General features: G+C 37.9%; 1 protein-coding gene across 1 annotated transcript; it reads left to right on the forward strand.

Moving 5' to 3' along the window:
- Window position 1: 1 nt before the first annotated feature.
- Window positions 2–17,229, forward strand: LOC128534103 (acyl-coenzyme A thioesterase 1-like; the record flags this gene model as incomplete). The annotated part of the gene is made up of 10 exons (XM_053508410.1): window positions 2–215; window positions 6,081–6,180; window positions 6,905–7,095; window positions 7,457–7,626; window positions 9,431–9,550; window positions 11,602–11,684; window positions 11,946–12,036; window positions 14,024–14,104; window positions 16,818–16,956; window positions 17,062–17,229. Coding segments are annotated over 10 exons (1,311 nt in total), but the record flags the coding sequence as incomplete, so codon positions are not given.
- Window positions 17,230–18,302: the final 1,073 nt, after the last annotated feature.

The raw sequence follows: 18,302 nt of genomic DNA on the forward strand, positions 1-18,302 counted from the left end.
TCTCGGGGCTCCGTGCAGGACACTGGGGAGCTGCTCATGCGCTTTGCTCTCAGTTAAGCCCAGTCGTGGACTCGTGGACGAAAAGATCCGGATTCTGGTGAGAAATTTAAACCCGAGCCAGGAGGTGACACTTCACTGTCTGCATCAGTCAGAGGATAAAGACTTTTGGCAAGCATTTGGACATTACGCAAGCGATGAATGTGGCACTGTCGCAGGTACAAACTGAACCTTCTTTGATCCCAGCACGCATGCGCACACGCTGTGGAAACCACAGGCTGGAGCATAGAGTCAGCCAAAAAATGTATACACTGTTCAGGAAAAGAGAAAAAAAAGCTTGTATGAATATTTAAATACTAACTCAATTGCTATAAGTTATACTGTATATTGATATATATATATATATATATATGATATTAATGTAAATATTATATTAATATAATATACATCATACAGTTTTTCTATTCCTGAAGTGTGTTTACATTTTTTGGTGTGTATCCCTGCTGGAAAAAACAGCATAGACCAGGACCAGCCTAACCAGCAATTATACTAGTACAATATATGTTGTGTTTTGGTGCTAGTATGCTGGTGACCAACAATATAGCGCCATGATGCTGGTGCACCAGCATACAGTACCAGCACCAAAACACAACATATGGTATAACTGCTGGTCAAGCTGGTCACCAGCTATATTGGTCTATGCTGTTTTTTTTTTCTGATTTAAGTGATTTAAATTGATTACTTAAAAATATGCATTTATTGCCAGTGCATTTATATAAAAGATTTGTGTTGTGTTTCAGAAAACACATATATTTAATAAATGTAAAACAATGTATTTGCATGTTTTTAGTAAATGGATTATTTCTGTCTCTTGTATGTAAATGCATTTAAAGCTAACAGTACATGGTCCATGTATTTACATCACACACTATGTCCAGTGGTAGCTATTAAAATACAAGATATTAAGCCAAAATTGTAACAATTTTAACTACTAAAACCTTGTTGGTGGCCCAGTTAAAGTAGCTATATCTTGTTGGTGAACTTATCAGCAACGTTATGCTGGCTCACCAGCTTAACCAGCACCCGACCATCACTACCCAGCAATGCTGTTGGTATGGTTTCATATGCATAGACTGACAGATGGTATGGACTGGTATGGTTTCATATGCATAGACTGATAGATGGTCTTTTATCAGTTATACTGGTTCACCAGATAAACCAGCATCAAACCAGTACTAACCAGTATGAACTTGCTGATTTTTCAGCAGGGACATATATAGTGCCAGTCAAAACAACAGATATATGACATTGAGTACAAAACAAAACAACAGTAGTTCATTGTTATTTTAATATGTGACGGTCAGCTAGGGCTGGGCGATATGGCAAAAAAAAAAAAACCTAGGTTTTTTCAAAAAGTTTGGCCGATTCACGATTTCGATTTCGATTTTTTTTTAATGTGTAACTAGTCAACTTAAAACATTACAACAACATGACTGAAGTAACATTCTCTTTATAAGTAACTTGAAAAACCATCTGGTTAAGGAACATTGTATTTTTAATGGCCATGCCATAAATTGGTCAACAAGGTGTAAATAAATGTAAAAAACAAAAATACTCGAGTTAAATATCTTTGCAGTAGATTTAAATGAAATATGAAAGTAAATATTGTGCAATTTAAATAAAAAATCTAATTCTTCTGAATATATAGTTAGAAAATAACCATTTTAACCAATGTAAACATTACATCAGTGAACTCAAAAAAGTTAAGCAAATTTACACCAGTAAATAATAATAAAATAACAGAACTTTGTAGACCATCGTGCAAACATAAAGCACGTTGTTGATAAGTCACATGTAGATGTTCTTTACAGGTTTTTTGAGAGGAAGACCAGTCTGTCTACTGTTTCAGGCTTTAGAGATGCTCTGTGACAGGTTATAATGTTCCCACCTGCACTGAACACCCTCTCAGAAGGGGCACTGGTTGCAGGAATACAGAGGTATTTTTTTGCAAGTTTGCTGAGCCTGGGGAAGATTGCCTCATTAGTCTTCCACCATTGAAGTGGGTCTGTGTCTGAATCTACATCAGGAGACATCAAATAGGCTGTCATCTCGGCATTGACTTTGTCTTCCTCTGATTGAATGACAGGTTGTGATGCTGGTGTCGTTTTCTTAAAAAAGCTTCCTAAGGTTTTCTTCCTCTTGGCCCCAGCTTCTGTTCTTTGTTCTTCCTGCTCCACGTCCTGAGTCATCTGAACTGTTGTCTCAAGATTTTTGTCTGGCAACAAAGACGTCAGCTCTTTAACAACTTTTTGCTTGATTCCCTCTAACTTGTCATGTTTGATGTAAGTTGTACGGAACCTGGGATCCATCAGAGAAGCTACGTCGAGGAGTTCATCTGTGACAGGGTCGCTGTATTTGCTGTTGAGGTACTGCAGTATTGTGCTTTTGATACATTTTGTTAAATCTGTGTCATCGTCTTGTGCTTGTAGAATGCTACTGTTAAAGAGATGGAGCACTGGTTTGAGGTACGAGACACTTACATATGCTTCCCCTGACAATGCATCAGTGAACTCTTGCAGAGGGCTTACAGCTTTATTTATGGATTCCATGACATTGATGTCTTGCCACGTTGGAACAAGCTGCCGAGTTTTTTTATCAGAGCCAAGAACCCGAGCTATGGCTTTCTCCTGTTCTAAAACACGCTCGATCATCTTTTGTCTTGAACCCCACCTGGTGGGGGTCTCTGTAATGAGTTGATGAGAAGGTAGGCCGAGCTCAGCCTGTGCAGATGTAAGATCTCTTCTCTTTTTCCAGCTGAAGGAAAACGCACTTACAACCTTCTTGCACACTGCAACTGCACGGTCAACTCTGTGGTCTTTCACACCATGTTCTGTTAAAACAAAGCAACAAAAAATAGATTTGAAATAGCAGTTCATTGTACTTTGACAGAAATATTGTGAAGAGCTTCCTCCTTCATAACATGAATTTATACCCAACAAACTTATATTATGTGATTGGCACTGTTATTACAAAAGCAAAACATAATAATAATAATAATAATAATAATAATAAATCATAATTTCATTTATTAATGAAATAATATCTGAATATTATTGATTAAATTATTAATCATACTTACCAATGGCATTGTGAAGACGATGTCCAAAGCACTGAAGATGGGTCCACTCGTTTATCTTCATTGCTTTGTTCATGTTCGTTCCACTGTCAGTGGTCACGCACACCTGTCGATCCTCCACAAGCTTCCAAGACGCCAGCGCATCTTTAAGCCCATGACCAATTATTTCCCCAGTATGATCGTCAGGAAAATAACACGTCTGAAGGCAAAAACTTCGCAGTTTCCATTCTGCGTCAACGTAATGGGCTGTAAGGCTCATGTAAGGCTGAAGAGTACGACTACTCCACAAGTCAGTCGTCGTAGAAAAAAAAGATGCCTTTTTAAGCTGCTCCGCTACTTTTTCACGTGTTTCAGTGTACATTCGGGGAATAGCTACGTCTTTAAAATATTTGCGGCTCGGCAACTTGTATCTTGGATCAGCAGTGTGTAGCATTTTTATGAACCCTTGCTTTTCGATGGTGTATATGGGAACCATGTCCTTAGTGATATGAAACGCCACAGCATCGGTCATTTCTTTCCATCGGGGCGCCTTTTTATCATATGGAACGGAAGTGGAAAATGATACCGCTAATGACATTTGCCGTTTTGCAATTTTAGGTGGACCTTTTGCACTTGGACATAGCTTGTCTTCATCTCTTAACTTTGAGCATTCTTCCCATTCAACTTGGTGCCTTTGTCGCAAATGTTGGAATAAATTAGTGGTGCTGCCACTGCCGGTTGCAACTGACTTTCTGCATATTTTGCATTTGACAAAGGTTTGTTCGACGTCTGACCTCTCAAATCCGAACCATTTCCAAACCACAGAGGAAACGTTACTACCTTTCTTTGGCACAAGGTCATTCTGACGTGAAGAGTCGTCCATCTTTATGTTGTCTCTGTACTAGCCGACTACGTTGCTTCATAGAGTGCTTTACTCTCACAAGTGAGCGGTTAATTAGGCGCGCCATCATGTGGTCGGACATGCCTGTTAATAATTCTGCCATTGATTTACATTTACATTTACATTTGGGCATTTGGCAGACGCTCTTATCCAGAGCGACTTACATTATTTATTTTTTTTATCTCTTTACACATCTGAGCAGTTGAGGGTTAAGGGCCTTGCTCAAGGGCTCAACAGTGGCAACTTGGTGGTTGTGGGGTTTGAACCTGGGACCTTCCGAACCGTAGTCCAATGCCTTAACCACTGAGCTACCACTGAGCTACCCCTGGCCATTGATGCAATTACAATGTATGTAATATTTTTATTTAAAAAAATCGCGATACCTCGATTTAAGAAAAAATTAAATCGTCTTAAAACGCAAATTCGAATTAATCGAAAAAATCTAAAGAATCGCCCAGCCCTACGGTCAGCTGTTCTGCAATAGTTCTTGCAAGAACAGTATTGCTAAGTGCATTAACAAAACCTGTCAAGCACCATGATGAAACTGGCACGTATTAGGACCATCTCAGGAAAGCAAGAGCAAAAGTTACCTCTGCTGCAGAGGGAAAGTTCATTTAGAGATACCAGCCTCAGAGATCGTCAATTAACAAACAGCACCTCAGAAATACCATGCAATTAGATTGTGTGCCCAAACTTTTGACTGGTAATGTATTTATTTGAAATTAAGAAAATACTTTATGCCTTTTTTGTACTGTTCACACAGTGTGAATAGTACGGTCAGTGTCTGTTGATTAATGCAAACCATCATCATGATGTAAAAAAAAAAAAAAATGCATTGGTTTTGGGGCCTCCCAGTGGCGCAGTGGTAAAGTGCTCGCCCTATCATCCGACGGGATCACGTGACGTGATAGTCATCAGCCCAACTGAATGAGTGGCAGTAGTAGCTTAAATTAGGGAGAAAATTAAAAAAATAGTTAAAAAATGCATTGGTTTTAAAGGCCATATGCTCTAATAAACAACTTTTTTTTTTTTGTCTTATTTTTCAAATATGAGTAGATGAAGTTGAGCATTTGTAGAAAATTGTAAAATTAATAGAAAAATAATAGAATTAATAGAAATATCAAATAAATAAAAGTATTGTGTTAATGGTCATATTTGTTGTTATATAGTAAAACACTTTTACGCTGGCAAGTAATGCCACCTGTGCAAAACACAGTACTGATTATTTAATAAAAGGAAAACAACAGAAATCTTTCCAAATGCCTTCAAGCCCAATCCATAAAGATGATGTACTGTATATGAAAGATTTAAATAGAACTAAAACCAGAGAAAAAGCGATACTCTGGAAATAATTACTTTAACCCAACAGACAGTCAGAACTGGGTTCATTATTTAGAAAGCACTAATGTTTGCACAGGCATGGTGTTGTAGTGGTTAGCACTGCCGCCTTGCATCTCCAGGGTCTGGGTTTGATTCCTTGGCCAGGCTCGATTCCCGTCTCTATGTGTATAGAGTTTGCATGTTCTCCCCGTGCTTGGTAGGTTTTTTCCCACAGTCCAAAGATATGCAGGTTAGGCTAATTGGCGTTCCCAAATTGCCTGTAGTGTGTGATAGAGTGTGTGTATGTGTGTGTGTGCCCTGCGATGAATTGGCATCTTGTCCAGGGTGTACCCTGCCTCATGCCCTAACCTCCTAGGATAGGCTCCAGGTCCCTGCGACTCTAAATACAGGATAAAGCAGTATAGAAGATGAGTGAGTGAGTAATGTTTGTTAATGTGCTATATATAGTGTTAAAAGTGATATCATAGGTCCACAGTAAATAATTTCACTAAGATTAAATCTAGCTGATACAGAACATGTCAGCAAAACGTTTGTACATTTGTGTTCAGATGACACTCAGCAGTACAAGGTTATATGTGGTCCTTCTACTTAAAAATACAGATGATCAGTTTTAATTCTTGTGTGAAGGAGCTTTGCTTTTAATAGTTAATTAATTATTACGTAAAGTCAGCCAAAAACAGTGCAGTCTGCCCTTAGAGATTGCTTTATGTGTATGTGTGCACACAGTGGCAAAGGACCCGAGTGTTGGAGGCACGTACACAGGAGTCGAGCCCATGGCACTGTTGTGGAGCCTGAGGCCAGTGCCAGGCAGCCGGACAGGACTGAGGTAGATCACATTACAGAACTCCATCATGATCAGTTTTAATGCATGAATTAATTTAAAATTGTAAATATAACATTTATATTTATTATAATATTAAATACTAATTACATGAGTATTTAATGCTTAAAACACAAAATCAATATTTTTATCTAGAACACAACAATCTTTTGTTTTGGACTTTGTATACAGAACTTTTCATGCTTTTTTGTATTCAATAGTGGCCATTTTTAAACATTTCATATTTTAACAACCATTTATTTCAATTTATATTTATACTATCAGTTATGCCCAGCGATGCTCTACGGCTTAAAGACAGTGGCACTGAAGAAAAGACAGAAGGCAGAGTTGCAGGTAGCAGAGATGAAGATGTTGAGGTTCTCCTTGGGAGTGACAAGGATGGATAGGATCAAGAATGAGATCAGAGGGACAACCCATATTAGATGTTCTGGAGATAAAGTCAGAGAGGCCAGATTGAGGTGGTAAAAGGATGCTAAGGTTGGAACTGCCAGGCAGGAGGTTTAGAGAAAGACCAAAGAGGAGGTTTATGGATGCAGTGAGAGAGGACATGAAGTTAGTTGGTGTGAGAGAAGAGGATGCAGAGGATAGGGTTAGATGGAGGCAGATGATTCGCTGTGGCGAAGACGAAAAGAAGAAGCGGGTGCATGAAACAGTGCATGTAAAACTTTTGTCTGCACTCATCTAATCAGTGTCAATCTGTGTAATGTAGATTGCGAAAGCGAGATGTCCCCTCGCCCATGATATTCTCCATTTCTGTGTATGATGGACACATTACTCAGGATTTTAACCAGCTCACACCATTAGTCACCACCATCATAGAAAGATGGTACATGGCTCCAGGTGTGCAAAGAGTCGATGTACGTGAGAAAGGAGTTCGAGGGACTCTGTTCATCCCTCCAGGTACACAAACACACACGCATATCTTGTGTAGAAGTTAGGTTGTGATTTTAAATTTCGGCATCATTAACTTTCGATAGAAGCAACAGTCAATTGAGTAAATGTAAATCCTTAACACCCAGAGGAAACCCATCCAGGGAAACATGGAAAGCAAATCTCTCACACAGTAACCCAAGCTCATAGGTGAACCACAGACCATAGAGCTACCATGCCAGCCCCTCACATCATGATTTTTATAAACATCTTAGGCAAAATTACAACGGTCATGATGAAGTTCAGTTATTACTATGACTATTACTACAAATAATAATTATTATAGAAATAATAAGTGTCTATACCCAAAGTTTTCTTTATTTTTACCCAGGACCTGGACCGTTTCCAGCTGTGTTGGACTTGTGGGGTGGAGGTGGAGGCCTGGTGGAGTATCGGGCTGCCCTGCTGGCGTCACATGGCTTTGTTGGTTTTGCTCTGGAGTATATAGAGAATCTGGAGTTTTCCAAGGAAACAGAAGGCACCAGTATCCTTTATTTTGAGGTGATGGCTCATTTTGTTGTTATAGTTTGCACGAACATTCTTTTAACCCTGAGAGGTGTTGGTTCACAGAAAGCTTTATTGACATGCTTGGGATGTCTGTAATTCAATTCAATTTCAATTCTATTTTATTTATATAGCGCTTTTAACAATGGTCATTGTCTCAAAGAAAAAAAAAATTAAAGAATTTTTTTTTTTTTTTTCTAGAAAAGAAAAGAAAAGAAAATATTTGGAAGTGTGTATGTGTGAGAAAAATGTGTCTAGATAATAATGAAATGAATGAATGATGAATGAAATGTCTCTGATGAGCAAGCCAAGGGTGACGACACAGTGGCAAGGAAAAACTCCCTGAGATGGCAATAGGAAGAAACCTTGAGAGGAACCAGACTCAACAGGGAACCCATCCTCATCTGGGTGATAACAGATAGAAATAACATCATGTGTGTTGTGCAGGTGAAAGTTCAATATAACAGAAGTTGTGTAGATTCAGTTCAGCAGTAGGTGCAGAGGGCAGATGGCGTCTGGATCACTGGAAGCACAGGAGCAGGATGTGTAGCTCCAGCCATCATAAAGCAGAATCTAGCTGGAGCAGGTCCTTCTCAAGATGCCTTAGAAACCTCGCAGGGTTGGCCTTTGTCTACTAAAGCTGGCACAATCTCCAGATGCCTCGGGATGGGAAGAGAAATACAGAAAAGATGGAGAGAATTAGCATAGTTGCCATTCAGGATAGGTGTACTGGAGTATGAGGTTATGGGATGAGTTACGCGTATGCCAGATTAAAGAGATGCGTCTTGAGTCTACTTTTGAATTGGGAAACCGTGTCTGCTCCCCGAACAGTGTCTGGAAGGCTATTCCAAAGCTTTGGAGCCAAATATGAAAATGCCCTGCCCCCTTTTGTAGATTTTAAAATTCTGGGAATTACCAGAAGTTCGGAGTTTTGTGATCTTAAGGGACGTGGTGGATTATAGCGTATCAAAAGACTGGTTAGGTATGTGGGAGCTAAACCATTTAAAGCCTTGTATGTAAGTAGTACTATTTGTAATTAATTCTAAATTGAACAGGTAGCCAGTGCAGGGATGATAGTATAGGTGTTATATGATCATATTTTCTGGATCTAGTGAGAACCCTGGCGGCTGCATTTTGGACTAACTGTAGCTTGTTTATTGAGGATGCAGGACAACCACCTAGTAATGCATTACAATAGTCCAGTCTGGAGGTCATGAATGCATGAACTAGTTTTTCTGCATCAGATACGGATAGGATACTCCTAAGTTTGGCAATATTTCTAAGATGGAAAAAGGCTGTTTTTGTGATATTGGAAATATGATTTTCAAAAGACAAGTTACTGTCTAATATCACGCCCAGGTCTTTTACTGTTGAGCTGGTAGTAACAGTACATCAATGTAATGTTGTCACCTACAGTCTTAAGGCTAGTAGCTCCTACTGGAAGGAATCCAATCCAATGACTTTTGCCCACTTTCACCACCTACACTCATATGTGCATGTGTTCACATGTGCCACAAACAGTGGATGTGCCATAGTGTTGTTGCTTGGTCAACATAAATGCTATGTACTATTGACATTAGCATTTTTGTTTTACAAGAATAGTTTAAATATACAGTAACAGCCATTTTGGGGAAACGCCTTACTGAAGAAGGAACCCATGTTCTTAAGCACTCAACTCCATTCATGAACATAGATCACATTGATTTTTCATCAATCACATTGATTGATTTATCTGTGAACATTCTAATTTTGCATTTCATTAAAGATTAAGGTCAGGTTTGTTTTTGTGTCTGTTTTGTAGGTAGCGTATCAGATAATGCACGACCATCCCAAGGTGATAAGAGACAGAGTGGCTCTGTTGGGCCTTTCATTTGGTGGATCTGTTGCTTTATCTATGGCTGCCTACTCCTCTGTCATTAAGGTGATTTACCATTATACATAGAATTAAGAAACAAAAAGAATATTAGTTATATTGTTTTTTATTCCACAGGGATATGCTACCAAATATTGTCATTTATTTGTATTTACTTTCAAATGTAGACTGTTAAGTCTGTCTAAAATGTACTTGTATTTTATCTGTTCAGATCCTTTAGCTCAGGAAAAAAATATGCCTCTACACACACACACACACACACACACACACACACACACAGAGTCAGACGAAAAAAATTAATTCTCATTTCAGGAAAAGAAAAACTTATATTTCACTAAAGCTATTTAACTAAATATTTGAATACTAAATTTATGGCTATATGTTACACTCACTCTCACTCACTCATCATCTATACCGCTTTATCCTGTATTTAGGTTCGCGGGGGGCCTGGAGCCTATGCCAGGAGGCTAAGGGCACGAGGCAGGGTACACCCTGGACAGGGTGCTAATCCATCGCAGGGCACACACATACACACACTCACACACCCATTCACACACTACAGGCAATTTTTTTTAACCTAACCTACATTACATATCTTTGGACTGTGGGGGGGAAACCGGAGTACCCGGAGGAAACCCACCAAGCACGGGGAGAACATGCAAACTATGCACACAGAGATGGGAATCGAGCCTGGCCGGGATCCTGGAGGTGCAAGGCGACAGTGCTATATATATAAAAAACAATATTATGATAATTATTAATATTGTTAATATTAATATTATTCCTAATATATTAATATAATATACTGTACAAAATGAAAAAAAAAATCATAAAGTGAAGTCTGCCCTCAGTGCATTAAAATATGCAATAAAGTTATAAACAAGCAAACAAAAATTTAATAAAAACATAAAAACAGGAAAAAGGGTATATAGTACCAGGTTTAGGCATACCGTCTTATTTAATGTTTTTTTTTCTATATTTTTTATAGTTTTCACTATTGAAGACATTGAAATTCTGAGAGAACAAACATGGAATTGTAGTAGACAACAAAAATATGTTAAATAATTTAGAATATGTTTTACATTTTATTCAACTCATCATTAACCATCTCAATTGGACTTTTGAACTGATTGATCCACAGAGATAGCGGATTCTAAGTTTTCTAATGCAGCACTTTCTTAACCTCACCTCAAGTCATTGTCCTGTTGGACAACCGTGATGTCTACATTTCAGAAGGTTCAAATTATTGGCCTGTATTGAGCAAAGAAAATAACTAAGGTTCCCAGAGGTGTTGATTACTTTTTGGCTGCTTTCTCTTTACTTTTCTGCTCCAGTTCATCCTAAACTATTTCAGTTGAACTTAGATCAGGTGATTGTGAAGGCCCTGTCATCTAATGCAGCACTATCCTTCTTGGCCAAATAGCTCTTGCATTACTAAGAGGTGTGTTTGGGGTCACTGTCCTGTTGGAAAGAACATGATGGTCCCACTGAGTGCAAACTAGATTAGACATCCTCCAATGTCCTCCTCCATGCTTCATAGTGAACTTCACACTCAGGACCTGTCTGTTCCCCCATTTCTAACAACATCATGGCAATAGACTGATGTTCTAAGGCATCAAGGCAAAAAATATCACATTTGAACTTTTGACAAGACACACCTGTGAAATGAATCGGGTGAGAAAATGCTATGGATGTCATCAAAGCAAAATGTAGCTACTGTGGATGATCTAAAATACATCTAAAATCTAAAAAACATTGTTTAACACTTTTTTGTTTGCTTCATTTTTTAGAACAATAATGTAGATTTCAAAACTATGACATAATATAAATACAGCATTAGGATAGTGCTGAAATGACAACTATGTAGAAGAAATATGTTAAAAAAAAAAAGAAACTTTTTTCAAATTAGATTCATCCTGCACCACAGTAAGAATATACAGGCAAAGGGCTCATTTTACTAACAATTAAGATTTTGCCATTTTATTGTCTTGAGAAAAAGGAATCAGTGAGGATGTAATATAAATATAGAATAAAAGGACTACTTTCTTGCTGTTTACGGATATGGATTGTAAACACTCTTACACATGATTTTCTTGCAGCCCCGGTGTTGTGTATGCATCAGCTGCAGTCATGTCACTCCTATACGTGATACATTGTCTGAAGTCTATGCAAGGATGAACAGGTACATACAGTGAAAATGTGTTTGCTTCTCCATTAGTTTAAAACTATCACTTTTCTTAACTTGCTTCACACAAATCTTGTATGTGTCTTATAGAATTCAGCTGGTTTTATATTAGTGACTGTTGTAATCTTAAATATAAGATGAATAGAATAGGCATAGTTAATGAATTGTTGGATGTGTGTATGTATGAGTCATCAAAATTATGTACTGTTGTATAACTGAAAAGATTTAATGATTTAATAAAATGTTTATCATGTTTAGAATGTTTTATAAAGCACGAGTAAAGGACAATCAGGTCATCTGGAGAGATGTCATCTTGCCCATCCCAACAGATCCAGCTGAGAAACTAGATGTTAGTAACCCTTCCCTGCATTATTGTAGCATCTTAGCTTTTAACTTGAAAGCATCTTATTACAGATTACTATATAGATATTATAGGAGTTTAAATATTTTTAATGATATTTAATATGTTTTACTGTACTTTTGAGTACTGTATATTGTAATTACGCAGTTTTGTATATACATTATATGGATACACCTTAATAAAATGGAAATGGTTGGTAATATTAACTTTCTGTTTGTGGCACATTAGTATATGTGAGGGGGAAACCTTTTCAAGATGGGTGGTGACCATGGTTTCCATTTTGAAGTCGGCCATTTTGGATCCAGCTTTTGTTTTTTTCAATAGAAAGAGGGTCATGTGACACATTAAACTTATTGGGAATTTCACAAGAAAAACAATGGTGTGCTTGGTTTTAACGTTTAACTTTATTCTTTCATGAGTTATTTACAAGTTTCTGACCACTTATAAAATGTGTTCAATGTGCTGCCCATTGTGTTGGATTGTCAATGCAACCCTCTTCTCCCACTCTTCACACACTGATAGCAACACCGCAGGAGAAATGCTAGCACAGGCTTCCAGTATCCGTAGTTTCAGGTGCTGCACATCTCGTACCTCACAGCATAGACAATTGCCTTCAGATGAGATAAAAGATAAAAGTCTAAGGGGGTCAGATTGGGAGAATTGGGGGCAAGGTCAGGAAACTGTTCATCTACTGTAGGCATGCTCGGACCTGACACCCATAATGTGGTGGTGCACCATCTTGCTGGAAAAACTCAGGGAACTTGCCAGCTTCAGTGCATAAAGAGGGAAACACATCATCATGTAGCAATTTTGCATATCCAGTGGCCTTGAGGTTTCCATTATTGAAGAATGGTCCCACTATCTTTGTACCCCATATACCACACCATACCATCAATTTTTTTGTTGGGATCTATCCAATGTGGGTTAGTGTCAGACCAATAGCGGTGGTTTTGTTTGTTAACTTACATTTAGGCATTTGGCAGACGTTCTTATCCAGAGCGACTTACATTTTTATCCTATTACACATCTGAGCAGTTGAGGGTTAAGGGCCTTGCTCAAGGGCCCAACAATGGCAACTTGGTGGTTGTGGGGTTTGAACCTGGGATCTTCCAAACCGTAGTCCAATGCCTTAACCACTGAGCTACCCCCTACTCCCTAACTTCACCATTCACATAAAAGTTTGCCTCATCACTGAACAAAATCTTTTGCGTAAACTGAGGGTCCTGTTCCAATTTTTGTTTGGCCCATTCTGCAAATTCAGTGCGCCGATCTGGGTCATCCTCGTTTAGATGCTGCAGTAGCTGGAGTTTGTAAGGGTGCCATTTGTGAGTAGCTAATATCCGCTGAAGGAATGTTCAACCAATGCCACTTTTCAGTGACATGCGGCGAGTGCTACGCTGTGGGCTCTATGGTGCTGAATGAAGCTAGGACAGCCACTGATGTTTTTTCTGTTTTCATGAAACTTAGCAAGCAATTTGCTAACTGTAGCATGGGAGATGGGTGGTCTTGTAGGGTGTCTTGCATTGAAATCTGCTGCAATGACCCGGTTACTGCGTTCACCAGACATCAACACAATTTCTATCCGCTCCTCACATGTTAACCTTTGCGACATGTTAATGGCTGTAAACAAAGAGAAACTTGTAAACAACTCATGAAAGAATAAAGTTACGTTAAAACCAAGCACACCATTGTTTTTCTTGTGAAATTTCCAATGAATTTGATGTGTCACATGACCCTCTTCCTAATCAAAAAACAAAAGTTGGATCCAAAATGGCCAACTTCAAAATGGCCACCATGGTCACCACCCACCTTGAAAAGTTTTCCCCCTCACATATACTAATGTGCCACAAACAGGAAGTTAATATCACCCACCATTCCCATTTTATTAAGGTGTATCCATATGAATGGCCCACCCTGTATATACATTTTATCTTTATATATCATAATAAGGTGTATTGTATTTTGAAACACACAGGTTGGCAAGATAAAATGTCCGCTGCTTTTGGTGGTTGGAGATGATGATCAGAACTGGGCCGCACTGGAGTCTGCTGAAGATGTAAGAAGCTCATTCGTGATGTCACTGCATGTCTGTGTGGACTGTAGATTTGTTGGTGTTTTCTATTTTGATATTACAGAACTTTACATTCACTGTAACAATATATCAATTTAACACATAATATACAAATACAGGCAAAGCAAAGTGTTGCTTGTCTTACGTTATTACAGGAATGGGCTTTTATGATTAATTATTTTCAATTTGTACATACGTAGAAGTCATACATCTTGGTGGTAAAGGTGTCTGAATTTCTTTTATCACTTTATTTTAAAATGGAATTGAAGGTTAATTAATGATGACATGCATTTTAAGCAAGTGATCATAATTACACGTTCAGAGATATAGTAGTTTCTTTGTACAATGGACCACTTCTGTCTAGTAGAGTTTCTGTCGAAAACTCAGCATCATATTGGTTTACTAGGTCATGAATTTCAGAGTGCAATTAAAAGTGACATTTTTTTTTTTTATGTAAAGGGCCAATTAAGCACTGGTGGCTCAATGTTAAGTTTTTCCTGGGTTCAGTTACCACCCAGTGCCCAAACCCAGACACTGGATGCAGTGCTGGTCCAAAGCCCAGATAATATGGGAGGCTTGCATTAGGAAGGGCATCCGGCGTAAAACCAATGCCAAGTTGTGTGCTGATCAGATGGTCCGCTGGTCGACCCCTCAATGGGAGCAGTCGAAAGACCAACAAGGAAAAAGTGCACATTAAGGTATAGCAACAGATGGTCTATGATTTATAGTCAGTGACTGTAAAATATAAAAGAATGTTACTTTCTTTTCTGCAGACACAATTTCTTTGTTGACTTGTATTTGTCTTTTGGGTTGTCGTTATTATGCTAGAGGGTGTAAATATTGGTACACTATATGGACAAAAGTATTTGGCCAAACCTGCAATGACATTGTATCCAAATACATATACTGTACCTTAATATGGAGTTGGTCCACCTTTTGCAGACATATCTTTTAGCTTTATATTTCAAAAGGTCTACCATCGTCCTATTAGACCGGGACTTTTGCCTTATTAATCAATTTAATTAATTAATCCAATGAGAAATTAAGCTTGTAATCCGTTTGTAGACCATATCCGTTGGCAGAAAATCCTACAGAAATAGATTAACTTATTAATTAAACCTGAATAATAATTAAGCAATATCACATGAGAGGGAGTGCCAGCCATGATAATATCCAGCATGACCTTGAATGTGATTTTGCTTTTATGCAACAGCTCCACAAACACCATTTATTATCAACAAATTATGATTTATTTCTTGATTTAACTTTGAGTTATTTTGCTACTCCAACACATATCCTTCTGACATGGGTGGAACTAAGTGTGAATGGCAAAGCTGGCATGAACAAGGGATAATGTAGTTTTAAATTCTTACTGACAATATGTAGCCAAAAGCAGAGGAGAATAAACAGTGAAGATATTGGATAGTCTTATTAATCATGTAAGTTTATCTTTATTTTTCCACTTACAGTGAAACCTCGGATTGCGAGTAACGCGGTTTGTGAGTGTTGTACACACATAACGACACACCCAAACACACACACACACACACCCACACACACACACACACACACACACACACACACACACACAGCGCCTGCGCACATAAACGGAAACACTTATCTGTCAGGATTCATTTTTACTTTTTTAAGGTAAAGTGCAGGTGAATTTGTTCTATTTTTACTTTATATTTTGTATTAATTATTTTTACGTATTTATTTTTTGGGCTGTGGAATGAATACAGTAATTCGAGTTTCAATTATTACTTATGGGAGAATTAAATTTGTGCTTTGGAATAGGAGCCCGCTTCTGGAACGAATTATGCTCGTTATCCAAGGTTCCACTATATTCAGCTTTAGAATATCAGTTAAATCCCAAATAGAGTTAAATGGAAAGCTTATGCACTATGTAAGGTATACAATCCACCTGTCAAGCACAATTAAGTGCCCTTGATTAGGAGTCAGAAAATGGATTTGAAGCTTGCTCACATTAGGTATAAATAAAACAAAAAACAACCCAAAAAAAATTCAGAGCACCTTAGAAGCAGTAACTAAGGAGAGACAAAGTGTTTTTTAAGATGACATAACATTATCAGATGCATTTTCTTGCTGAAAGTGCTTCTGTGACTTGTTTAAATGTGGGTTTTGGCAGGCACCTGTTTCTCCTCAGTACTGCAGACCATATCAACATATACTGACAAAGTTGAACATCCCAGATGTTTTACCGTCCAGTATCACTACTCGTGGAAAGCTTCTCATCCAATAGGATTACTCAACCTAAACTAACTGTTGTAAATTACTTTTAAACATGAGTTTGAATGTAATTGGTTAATTTTAAGCACAGACGCGTCTTATAATAAGTTGCAGTTGTTACCTTAAAACACTTTTGTTTGTTTTACGTTTGGAAGTTTCTGTAATGCTATTTTACTTTAAAGTTGAGAAAAGACCTAGCATCACAAAACCTGCAATTTCAAAAGGGATGTGAAATCTCTTATATTCATTGTATATAGTATGTAGGGCCTTCTATTAAATACACCTGCCTAAAAGACATTATTAATTTACATTTCAGAGTTAATAATCTCTCAATACAATCTAATGACATTGTTAGGTTCCTTTAATTAGTAAAAATTGACATGGACATTACTGCTATATGTGATTACAGTCATTTGAATACTTTTTACCTTCTAATCTTTGGTCTCAGATGGAGAGAATGACTGAAAAGGCAGGCAATCGGCATTTGCTTAAGATCCTCATCTATCCTGGTGCAGGTCACCTGATTGAGCCACCTTACACACCACATCACAGAGCAAGTAACTTCATGGTTGCTGGCAAAGATAAAGGTTTGTATAGTCCTGTGAAGAACATATCCATAACACCGTCTATAGAATTGATCACTGTGATATTTACAGCATAGACTGTGTGTCTGTGTAATTGTGTTTTCACAGTGATCATGCTTTGGGGTGGACAGACCAGACCTCATGCATATGCCCAAGAGGACTCATGGGAAAAGATTTTAAACTTTTTACAGCAGCATCTCTGCAATGCATCTCCACAGGCCCGACTGTAGTTGTGTAATAAAGTTATCTTCTTGTGCCAAATAACACACAAAATAACTTTTTAAATGTTTGTGATGCTTCTTTATTACTACATTCTCAATTTCTAATGAAAATGCATTGATAAGGCATTTAGCCGACGGAGCTGATCACATTAATCAGGTATTATTTCATCATAAATGTACAAACAGCGAGTGGAAAAAATTCTCAAATTGCCAATCTGTCACAGGGCACCCACATACACTCATTCACACACTACAGGCAATATGGGAATGCCAATTAGCCCCACACTGCATGTCTTTGGACTGTGGAAGGAAACCGGAGTACTTGGGGCAAACTCACCAAGCACACCAAGCAGTCATGGTGAACATAAAGGAGATCCCCTCCCAATGCATCCTATATCTTTCAATACAATAACATAAGAACATCAACTGAGTTGAGTTATATTGTTATGTATTTTAATAATTAATTTGCTTAAGGAAAAAAAAAACTAATAATAATGGGCAAGAACTAAAAACTACTGAACCTTTATAAAAATGTAAAAAGCACTGGCACTCATGTTTTTGGAAACTGCACTTTTCATAGACTTTAGGAAGTACAGATGTTACTCAACCATAGTTTTACCGAAGCGGCATCGGCATAAGGGGTGCGTTTGCTGGCTTTACTGTTAGGTGGCACTATACAGTAACTAGAGACAATAGACTGTTCATTCTCTGAAGATTTAATAATAGCAGATAACTTCAAGTAAAATATTTTAATTAAACAGATTTATAATCACAGTACTAAAATTAAAGTACAAGTTTGGAATTTAAATGAAATGTAGGCGTTTCTTATTTGCATCAAATTTAAGAAAAGTAAACATTAACACAGTGAGCCTTTAGATTGTATCATGTGTAACACTAGCATAGCCAGAAAACAGACTTTGGGGGTGCATTCCGATCGGACTAAAGTACACTGTGTAGGATACTTCACAAGGCCTTATGTGTGATTCCAAATTACAGAAAATGTTCAGTTCAAAGGGAATGGCGAACGGTGCCTGGAGTAGCGAGCACCCTGTGAAGTACACTTTGGAATGGAACGCAGCCTGGGTGTGCATCAGAAAAAGTGAATGTGCCACATTTACTGTCGGACTA

The sequence above is a fragment of the Clarias gariepinus genome, chromosome 12 (genome assembly GCF_024256425.1).
Source record: "Clarias gariepinus isolate MV-2021 ecotype Netherlands chromosome 12, CGAR_prim_01v2, whole genome shotgun sequence".
NCBI lineage: Eukaryota > Metazoa > Chordata > Actinopteri > Siluriformes > Clariidae > Clarias > Clarias gariepinus.